The sequence below is a fragment of the Callorhinus ursinus genome, unplaced genomic scaffold (genome assembly GCF_003265705.2).
Source record: "Callorhinus ursinus isolate GAN/ISIS: 27379988/994484 unplaced genomic scaffold, GSC_fseal_2.0 scaffold20, whole genome shotgun sequence".
Classification (NCBI taxonomy): Eukaryota; Metazoa; Chordata; class Mammalia; order Carnivora; family Otariidae; genus Callorhinus; species Callorhinus ursinus.
In genome coordinates, this window is record NW_027397082.1 from 22001236 (window position 1) to 22011654 (window position 10419).

The 10419-nt window shown below is 53.5% G+C and overlaps 1 protein-coding gene across 4 annotated transcripts; it reads right to left on the minus strand.

Annotated features, from left to right (window-relative positions):
• Positions 1-3351: 3351 nt before the first annotated feature.
• MARVELD1 (MARVEL domain containing 1) lies at positions 3352-7687 on the minus strand. 4 transcript variants are annotated; one of them, XM_073904362.1, is made up of 3 exons: positions 5274-7687; positions 4874-4978; positions 3352-4260 (listed from the first exon to the last, which is right to left on the minus strand). In XM_073904362.1, the coding sequence occupies exon 1, from the start codon at positions 7336-7338 to the stop codon at positions 6817-6819; it is 522 nt and encodes a 173-aa protein (XP_073760463.1). In that variant the 5' UTR covers positions 7339-7687; the 3' UTR covers positions 3352-4260; positions 4874-4978; positions 5274-6816. The 4 variants fall into 4 exon arrangements, with proteins under 4 accessions (XP_073760463.1, XP_073760464.1, XP_025736777.1 ...); XM_073904363.1 differs by lacking the exon at positions 4874-4978 and having other exon boundaries at positions 3352-3918; positions 6227-7687; XM_025880992.2 differs by lacking the exon at positions 4874-4978 and having other exon boundaries at positions 3352-3918.
• Positions 7688-10419: the final 2732 nt, after the last annotated feature.

Genomic DNA, 10419 nt, shown 5'->3' on the forward strand with positions numbered 1-10419 from the left:
CAACTAATAAGAGATTGGCCTCGCTTCTGACGTCACAGGCGGAGCTCACCTCAAAATCAGAGCCAGTCATATTAACTGCCTAGGAGACACAGAAGGAGCCAGCACAGAGTACAGAACAAGATTTCGAAAGGCAGAGGGTTCCCTATCCAAGTTTGGGATCAGGTCAGGTGGCCACACGGATGGCACGAGTTCTTAGGAGGAGGGAGGGCTGAGTGGAGGGGCACTCTGAGTCCTTCTTACCTCAGGCAGACAGACAGATGGTCTCCAGGAACCAGGAGAGTGGCTTCAGCACAGTGAGCTGGTTAAACCTAACTTCACTGTAAAACCAGGAAGGGAGTAGCTGACATAATTCAGATTTGTAATGATATCACTTTCTTTACAGTCTTTCCTTCCTGCCTTAGCTCAAAACACAGCTATTAGAAAACCCAGCATAGCTCTCGGTGGGGTCTTTGGCTGGGAAGTCCTCGGAAACCGCAAGGCATGGGAGCACACACTTGAGTTTGAATCTTGTTTCTGTCACGTTAAGTGACCTGGGGAAATCAGTTTACCCTCCTGACCTGTCTCCACGACTAGCAAATGGGGGCATTTAATACTTCATGGGCTTGTGAGGATGACAAGTGATGTTATATAACATCCGACTTGTTCTTGACTCAGCGCAGACACTTCATATAGTTCCCTTTCTCCCCTCTTGCCAAACCTGACTCGGAAATGCTTTACAACTGGGGCATCAGAGCGCCCCCTTCAGGACCCCTGGAGATGGCAGCAAGGAGAACGCGCATCCCACCTCTGGGAGATGGAGAGGAACCTGCGGACGCACTGCCTCTGGGAGCTTGCCCTCACCTCAGTGTTGAGGAAAGAATGTCACAGCCCTGGTGCCAGCAAGATCCCAAATAGCCATCCAGTTCCAAAGGAATGGGGTCATGGAACAGGGAGGGCGAAAGGGCTTTCTGATTAGGAGCCTGACTGGGATTTCCACAGCCTGAAGTTGCTGTGGGTGGTCTGTACCCTTCTGCTGGCTATGTCAGGGGCTCTCCTTTGGGTTCTGGCTACCTCAGCGTACCTCTCCCTTGCCTTACAGGACACAGAGAGCCTCGGGCCCTCCTCACTTCTTTTCAGCTGCCCCCACCAGTCCCTGGCTATGAGGTGGAATACAGCCACCCCAGTGCTCCCTCCGCGCCCTGCTACTCTTGACACAGACCTGGTGAGTCACTTCACTACCCCTCCTAAGCCTCTATTTACTCATCTGCAAAAAAGAACCCACCCCATTTCATGGGTTTTACTAAGATTTCTACAGGAAGCAGCCAAGGGAGTGACAAAGTTAACCAATGTGGGAAAGTTATAAACGTTCCAGAAAGTACACAAAATTCTGGTAGTCCCCGACTATTTATATGGACATTTAGAAAGGGTTAGAACTATATTAGCATTAATTTTAAAAAGCAAGTTGTAAAAGAGTCAGATGTATATATGTGTGTGTGCGTGTGTGTGCACACGCACACACACGTGTCTATGTATGTTCGATTAGTTATAAAAATTAGAGTAGATTTAAGGTGCACCTGGGTGGCTCAGTTGGTTAAGCGTCTGCCTTCAGCTCAGGTCATGATCTCCAGGTCCTGGGACGGAGCCCCACATCTGGCTCCCTGCTCAGCGAGTAGTCTGCTTCTTCCTCTCCCTCTCCCCCCAGTTCATGCTCTCTCTCCCTCTCAAATGAATAAATAAAACCCTTAGAAAAAAGGTGGGGAGAGTTAATAGTTAACAATGGTTTATCTCTAGCATTTGAGATTAGGATGATTGAATGGCTTCTCTTTTTAGTTTGTACCCTTCTGTACAGTTTAATTTTTAATGGGCATATATTGTTATTATATTTTAATGGATATATATAGGTATTTTATTTAACAAATAACTACTGTAACAAATGAGACAATACAAACATGAATAAACAGAGCTAACCAGACCTTTCTCTCTCACATCCCTCTTCCCTTTTATCCCTGCAAAAATGTCGGTTTATTAACTTATTCTCACCCCTGACCACCCCACTCCCATCCTTAGAGAAGCAGGAAAACTAATAGACATAAATGAACAAATCCTTCAGATTCCCCAGACTCAATTATATCCCTGAAGAGCCGTGTCTTATTTCAAAGTGCCCCCAGCATTAAACAGGAAATGTCAGATTAGACCAGGCCTGAACACCTGATCTGCAGGAATGAAAACCAAACTCCACCTAAACCTCAGAGCCTGCCAGAGGACCACAGGGACTTACCAGCTGCTAAGGTGAGTGAGAGAACATCTGCCTTCCAGTCCCAGTCCTGCCGGTAGCCAGCTGTGTGACCACGGACAAGGCCCTTCTCCTCTCTGAGGCTCTATTTCCCCTATTAAATGGGCGTGACAATGCCAACTATTAAGACTGTTAACTGGATCAAAAAAGGTCATGCAAGTAGGAACATATTTTCAGTTGCAAAATTCTCCACAGAGCTACAACAGCAGGAGGCTAACCAGCCTTTGCATAAAGGGAGGCCACTTTTTATTTTGTGCAAAATTCATGAATAGACACAGAGGGAAGAGGGGAATAAGGGGTTGTCCTTGGCATTTTCCTCCACCCTGGAAATCCAAACCATGAAGAGGGTGTGTGTGTGTTTATCGTGCCGGGGAGGGTGATTTGGAAGATAGTGGGTGTGCAACACACCCAGCATCCGATCCCTGCCTGGAGCTGTTCTAAGTGAGTTCTGAGATCTGCCCGTAGAATCCTATGTTCTGGCTGCAGAGTTGAGGTTTGGGCCACAGGAGGGAGGAACTGGCAAGGAAGCCTGCTAACTCTGCTTTCCTGCTCTTTCCAAAGCACCTATTCGTCAGGCTGTAGCTGGAATCTGGGGAAACCAGGTGGGGTGTGTCCAAGAGGCAATACCAGAGGAGGTGCTATGGTCTGCATCAGAGCCTGAGCCCCAGGACACCCCACTCAACCTCCACTCAGCTCTGTGGCACCAGGCAAGGCGCCACTCCTCCCTGGGGCTCATTTCCCTTTCTGCAAAGTAAGGAAGTCAGACTAGAACAGGACCCTTTGGCTCCATAACCATAGTCATTCTGTGCCTGCCCATCAGGGAGTGGAGCTTCCAAAAACAGAGGAGTCATTGAGAGCTGGGCTAGGAGCCTCTGCAATTCCCACCAGCTTTTGTCAGGGGCAGACACAGGCAGTTTTCTTCCCTCTGCTTCCTGTGTCCTGCCCTAATGCACTGAAAACCTGTGAACTCATTTTTCTTCCCCTCCCAGAAGGAAATCAGAAGAGGCTGGAGAGAGGCTGGGAGACGCAGTACATAGGCTTACCGCAGGGGGCCAGGAGAGAAGACATACACACCAACATCAGACAAACCAAACTTTATTCCAAAAAGCAAATTAGTAACCACCACTAAACTATTAAATGAGGCACATCGGTCCCCTCTCGCTACTGGCCCACACCCCTCCCACTGCCACCCTCTCTTTTGGCCTTTGTAGAACAGTGGAAAAATCCTCTCTTGGATCCGCAAGTGGTCCTAGACTTTTGGGCTGGTAGGAGTCCACAGTGGTCTCAAGCTGGACTGAGTCCTGGAGTCTAATGAGGGAGGCCAAGGAGGCTGGCTCCAGTATTCAAAAATTCTGGGCCAGGTCAGGTGGCCATTCCTATGGTACAGGGTCTCAGGGGGAGGAGGGAATGGGTGTGGGGGCTATTTTACATGTCCTTCTCACATCTGGAGAAGCAGCTGGAGGCCAAGCAGGAAGGCACATTTAGAAGAGCCAGTGAGCTCTGGAATGTTTCAGGCACATCTGCATGGATAAGGTACCAGGAAGGCCAAGGAGACGTCTACTCCTGAGTAAGGTCACCTGACCACAGACAGAGCACCATGAGCTGGGGGTCTGGTTCTGAGCTGAGCATGCAACTTCAATGGTGATCTGAAAAAAGAGAAAAGGAACAAAAGCTGTAGCTAAAACCCATTGTTTAGGGCACGGAGGTGCACAGCTCAGTTCCATGTGTCTGGAATCTTGGGCCCAAGTCACAGCACAGGGAGAATCGGAATTTCTCTTGTGTGACGGTAAAATGAATCTTCACGCATCTTGGATCTTCCCCTGGACAATGTTGAAGGGAAGCTGCCGGGCAGAGGTCGTCCACTCTCCCCACTCTGCAGCCCTCTGCTGGCCCAGCCCAGAATGGCGTCCCCTGCCAAGGGAAGCGAGCCCTGGGAGAGGTCGGCCGAACCGCTACGGGAATCTCTGTGGTCTCAGCAACATGCAAACCTGCAACAGAAGAACCAAAGTCACGGGCCATCCGAGGCACCTCCAAGTATCCCGGCCAAGGCCAGCCACACGCTCGGGCCGGCACGAGCGGTGAGGGCTGAGAGAACAGGTGTCCTGCCTGGAGGAAGGCGGCAGGACTCCAGCCTAAATGAGACAGTGAAGGGCTCAGTGTTCTAGGATTTCCCGAAGGAGAGAAAGTAACAGTAGCAACAACAACAAAAATAACCACAGTTGTCACGGATACAGAGTTTCAGTCTTGCAAGATGAAAAATGTTCTGGAGCCCGGCAGTGGTGATAGTTGCACAACACTGTGACCCTACCTAAGGCCACCAAACCGTGCACCAAAAGTGCAAAGGTGCAGACCTTTAAAATGGTCGCATGGTCAATTTTATGCTATGTATGTTTTACCACGATTGTTTTTAAAGTAGCCACATGACCCATCTCTAACATGTATTGACCCCCTACTCTAGAGAGTACAGCCCTGTCTTGAGGAGGCCAAACTGCCAGAGTCCAGACCCTAGCTCTACCCATCACACCGTCTGGGAGGCTCTGGACAAGGGACTTAACCTCTCTGTCACTCCTCTGCCTCCTAGGGAACAAGAACACAACTCACCTCAGTAGGGCCGAAAGAATGAAAGAAATATGTCTAAGTGCTCCAAGCAGTGCCCCGCATAAACGCCTCCATGCTCCGCACTGTGCCGCTCCCAGGTCTTCATAGCTACAACAGAAAAGCCTCACCCTCTCTACCTAAGCTTTAAAAACACGCTCCCCAAAACACATTCTGGCCTCCCCTTATTCTAGTTTCTAATCCAGACAGGGCTGAGCTTTTTCCAAGAGCAGACCTTTGCAGGATGTAGAAAAAAGGCTGCACTGGTACAAGCCTTTGGGCATTGTGGTGGTCACCCCTCCCACTTGCTCCCTGAATAAAAGCCCCTTACCTTTCAGCAAAGGGGGCTCTGTGTTTTTTATTCAAAGGCCTATGACCCCCTCCAGAAAGTCAAGAAGCACCTCACCTTACAGAGGCTGGGCCAGCTGTTCATCCCAACTTTGGAGTTTTCTTCTCTCTTCGCTGAGTGAGACCCACTCCTGCCAGTTGCTCACAGTCAATGCCAGCATCTCTTATAGGCAATGTTCCTTTTGACTGGGAAGCCATCTGGATAACCTTGACTTCATTTTTCAAACAATGTAGAGGAACATTCAGGCCCATCAATTCCCACGTCTCTTGCGGGCCTGGCAGGGACAGCTATCTTCTCCCCCACTGAGGCAAGCCCTCCCTCTGCTAGAGAAATTCCCTGGGAAAGAGAAGGAGCACTCCAGATCTTCAATCATACCATAGCCAATGGGTTGGATCCCTTAGGAATGAATGACAGCCAAGCCAGCACAGGGATGCTTGGAAGTCTTAGGTGGCAAAATCTAATTGGTCCAGGTCCAGAGGCAGGTAACACTGTAAACTAAATTACTTGGGCTTCTTTTATAGCGGGACTTCTGAGAGTCTTTGATATGCTAATGAGCATCGTGAATCTCCAAAAAAGCGAGATAGCACCTTGACAAACCCATTTGGCATTGAAACCCTCTTTTAGAGGGTAGCCCCAGAGCTAGGGTTCCCGGAGACACCCACTGCTTTGATGTAAACAGTCTGGACTGGGAGTATGGGAAGGTGGTTCTAATGGGAAACCGGAAACGGGGATCTAATCTTATTCTGGCTTTCCCAAGAGCAAGGGGTGAGGCTCCCCTTGACACTCCTTTAGGGTCCTGTGGGATCCCTAATGCAAAAAGATATTGGGAGGTGGGGGTGGTGGAGCAGAAGCCCGTGAGAGGAAGTCTGGGAAGGTGAGACCAGAGAAGCTAGTGTGCGTTTGGGCCTGGCCTCCAGGAACCCCGAGGACAAACGCGGAGCAGGCAGAGGCGAGAGAAGACTCCAAAAGTGCAAAGGTGCAGCCCGCAGGCCTTTCCAATCCATCCTCACCTTTGCAGACGGGCCCCACCCAAATCAGAGCGCCGACTGCGCAGGATGCCCTCACAACCCCGAGCTGAAACGAAAACTCTTCGCTCATCCTGAGACCAGTGGAGGCCTGTCCTCAGCTCTGCCCGCGGCTGCGAGACTGCCCTTCACAGCGCTCGAGGCTGAAAGAGGGGCCAGGGAACAGGGGTGCTCTTCCGACAGCGGGGCGGGAGCGAGAGGGCAGTGGCGCAGCCAGAAGGCTGGTTCCAATTGGGAGCCTCCCCCGGATCTACGCGGCGCCTGTCCACGTCTAGCTCTCGGCACGGAAGGGGGCGAGGAAGCGCGAGGTTTCGCCTCGGACAGCCAGGGTGTGTGGGGGCCCGCTCCTCGGAGGCGGCCCTGCCCGGGTCCCAGGAACCGGCGCGGGCGGCGCGGCGGGCCGGACGCTAGGCGGCGGCTCTGCTGTCGGACGGGAACGGCCGGCCAGGGCGCCGGGGCGCGGGCGGGAGCGCAGGGCAACGGGTGGGTGCCGGGGCGCACGGGCGCGGGGCGGCGGCGGCAGGAAGGACGGGGGCGCCGGTCTCGGGAGGGTCCCCGCCCCGCGGCGCGGCGGCTCACGCCACCTCCTGCTCCCCCTGGTAGCGGCGGCAGCAGCCGTAGAGGGCCGAGAGCAGGTAGAGGCCGAGGCAGAGGCCTCCGCAGACGGCGGCCGCCAAGAAGGCGTGGTAGGCGCAGGCCATCTGGTAATCCTTGAGGTTGCAGTAGCTGTGGCTCTGGGTCTGCGCGATCATGATGCCCGTCGCGGCGCCGTAGAGCGCGGCCGCCAGCAGGTCGTGCGCCACGTTGACCACGAGCCAGCGCGAACCCAGCACGGGCACCAGCTCGTGCTTGCCCAGCAGCGTGAGGAAGTAGAGGCCCAGGGTCAGCAGCCAGAAGAGCACGGACACGAAGAGCGCGAAGTGCACGGGGCCCTGGTACCTGCTCGTGGCGATGGTGATCCAGAAGGCGGCGCCGGCCAGCAGCTGCAGCAGCCGCAGCACGCCCAGCGGGCCGCGCAGGAAGGCCCTGTGCAGGCGCACCGCCCCGCGGACCGCGCGCGCCTGGGGCGGGGGCTGGCGCGGGGGCGGCGGGAGCATGGCCCCCGGGCGCGGCGGCGGCGGCGGCGGCGGAGCCCCGAGTAGCGGAATGGCGGCGCCCGGCTCGCGGGGGTGGCCCGGCCGACGTGCCCGCTGCGCCCGCGGCGGCCTCCTCGCGTCCCTCCGAGGCCCCTTCGCGCTTCCTCTCCGCTTCTCCCCACCCTTCCTCCCCTCTCTCCACCCTCCAGCCCTCCTCTCTTTCTCTCTCCCTGTCTCCACCACTCCTACCCGCCCTTTGGCTTCCCCTCCCTGTCTCCACCCCCACTCGCTCTTCCCGGCTTTCTGCCATCTCTTTTGGGCCTCGCTCGCCACTCCGGCCCCCCTTTCCTGCAGGCGCCAGACTCCCAGCTCGGCTTCCTTCCCCCCCCGGGGGCGGCGGGGGGCCCCCCCCCCCCCACCAGCCCCCTCCGGTCCGACCGCCGGCCTTCCGCTCTGGCCGCCCGGGCCAAGTTTGGCACATCTGGGGCCACCCTGCCTCCCCTGCCTCCCTGGCTCGGAGGGGAAAGCTGTCTTCTGGAGCGTTCTCTCGGCCTCTCGCTGGGCCCCTTTCTTTCTACTTTCTCCTGCCCTGGGGTCCACCCGGGCCTCCTGGCCTTTTCCTGGTCCTGGAGGAGAGCAGCACTAGTCTTAAGCTGACATCCATTCTCACCTGGACATCTGGAATATGTCCACCTCACACTTCTCTGGTCCGAAGGCTCTCAGACATCAGAGAAAGGGACCGTCCCCCACCAGAGACCCCACTGCCCCTGGCACACACCACAAAGCCAAGTCCTATCAGTCCATCCTCATTTTTCCAACGTCCTTGCCATCCAGTGTTGCCTCGATTAAAAATGTGCTACCCAACATGGCCAGGGCACAAAGCCCAGAGTAAGAGACAGCAAAGACCATGCCCTTAACTACTAGGCGAAACAGCCTCTAATGGAACCTAATGATGCTTTACCCTGTCCTTTACATGTATGCCCATGTAAGCCTCAAGACAGCCTCAGAGAGAGAATTATTTCCCTCCTTTTACTGAGGAGGAGAAATGAGGTCTAGAGAGGTTAAGCCCATGAAGCTGGTAACTGCAGCTGGTGTCTCTTGTCGCTTCATCCCATTCAACCTTCGTTCACTGTGACATCTTTCTAAAACACAGACCTCTAAAACACAGACCTGGTGTTGCATTGCTTCCTTCATTGACCACAGGATAGAGTTCTATCTCTTCTACGGGCATATTTCACAAACTGGCTCCAACTGACTTTCACTTTTCTTGTTTTCCACTTCCTTTCCTTACCCATGCTCCTACCCCGCATGCTAACCCCACCAAAACTCTCAGATTCCCCCAAATAAGCTCAGAATGCCCTTCATTCCCAGACCCCACTTGGCTGGCAAACTCCTACTTATCCTTCAATGCCCAGTTTAAATGCTCCTCCCTTGGGTCCAGACTCCCAGGCTGTTGATTGCTGGCTCGTTAGGCCCTGTCTGGGAGCATCCAGTAGTTCTGCGGTACTTCTGAGTCTGGTACATTGCAAGTGCCGGCTGTCACCATCTCTGCCTGGCACAGGGGAGACTCAATAGATGTCCACAGAGTGGATGACCAAGTGGCTGTGGGAACAGCAATGAAAATGAGAGGGCCCTCATACCTGGGGACCATGCATGCTTCAGTCCCCCAGCCAACCCGACCTGCAGAACTAGCCCCTCATCTCCTGGTCATGTGATGTGGCCATTGGCCCCCTGGCCTGGCTGAGCAGGTCTCTCTTCCAGCAGCCTGCCCCCCTCCCCTTGTAGGAGAAAGTATATGTGGTTTTCTCAGGGGACTAATGCCTCTCGCTGCACAGCCCCGCCTGCAGGGACCTGAGAAAGCTTGAACGCTTATTTTAAATGAATAAAAGGTGATGTATAACATCCATATCTGTGTAAGATAGCATGGTATTGGGACTCAGGCTGCAAACCGTGGAGGCAGACTGCCTGGCTATGCATCACTGCTTCACCACTCCCTTGTGCTGGGACCTGGGGTGTGTGTGCGCACGCGCACATAACCACTTTGTGCCCCAGTTTCCTCATCTGTGAAAGCCTTTCATTCAGCAAATGGGTATTAAGCAACTGTTAGGCACTGGGCACTATTTTAGGGTCTAGGGATACATAATACATATGTGATCATTATTAATTAAATGCTTACTATGCTCTAGGCACTGTTTTTCATTGTTGTTTTTTTTAAGTAAGCTCTATGCCCAAGGTGGGGCTTGAACTCACCCCAAGATCAAGGGTTACATGCTCTACCGATTGAGCCAGCCAGGCGCCCCTATATTCTAGGCAATGTTATCTCTCATTTGCTGGTGGAGAAGCCAGGACTCAGAGGGTTAAGGAAGGTGACCATGTTCACAGAGCTGATGGGTGACAGTTTAAACAGGAGCCCAGGTGTGGCTGGCTCTAGGTGACATTCAAAGTGCTTATATATAGTTTCCCATATTTTATTCTCAGCTACTGTTACAGGGACCCAGAAAGGTTACATAACTTGCCCAAAGAAACAGAACTGGCAAGGGTCAGTGTAGAGACTCAAACCTAGGTCTTCTGATCCCAGTTCTGGGGCCTTTCTAAACTCAGCATCCCTTAGCAATCAATCCCTGGCGAGACATCCTCGATGTCCTCAGGGTGCCAATCTTGAGAAGGGCTGGAGCTAGGACAGGCACCTGGGGGCTGAATCTGGGTGCTGGGCTGATGACGGGGTTATACTACACAAACTACCTCTGTGAGCCCGGGACCTAACCAAATAAACATTTAGACGGAGAAAAGAGAGTCCCTCTGTCGCCTAAAAAAGGCATCTGGAGACTTAAGGGTAGAGCGCCACCTGGTGGGCGCAAACCTGCAACCTCACAGCTAAGTCCAGCTCCTTACAAGGAAGCAAATGGGGTGGCTTTGGGGAGATATTTTTAGCCTCTGGAATCCTGAAGACATGCCAAGCAGCAGTCCCAGGAGACTCTACAAAAGCATAAGCATGCAAGAAGATCTTGATTCCTCCAACTCAACAAATAAGACCTAAGCACCTACGGGATGCAAACAATCGGGGTGTGGAATGTAGGAATAAGGAGCAAAAGCTCCTGCCCT

What these genes read in the sequence shown, in the direction of transcription:
- MARVELD1 (XM_073904363.1), bottom strand. Translation starts at nt 7,338, where the DNA reads ATGCTCCCGCCGCCCCCGCGCCAGCCCCCGCCCCAGGCGCGCGCGGTC.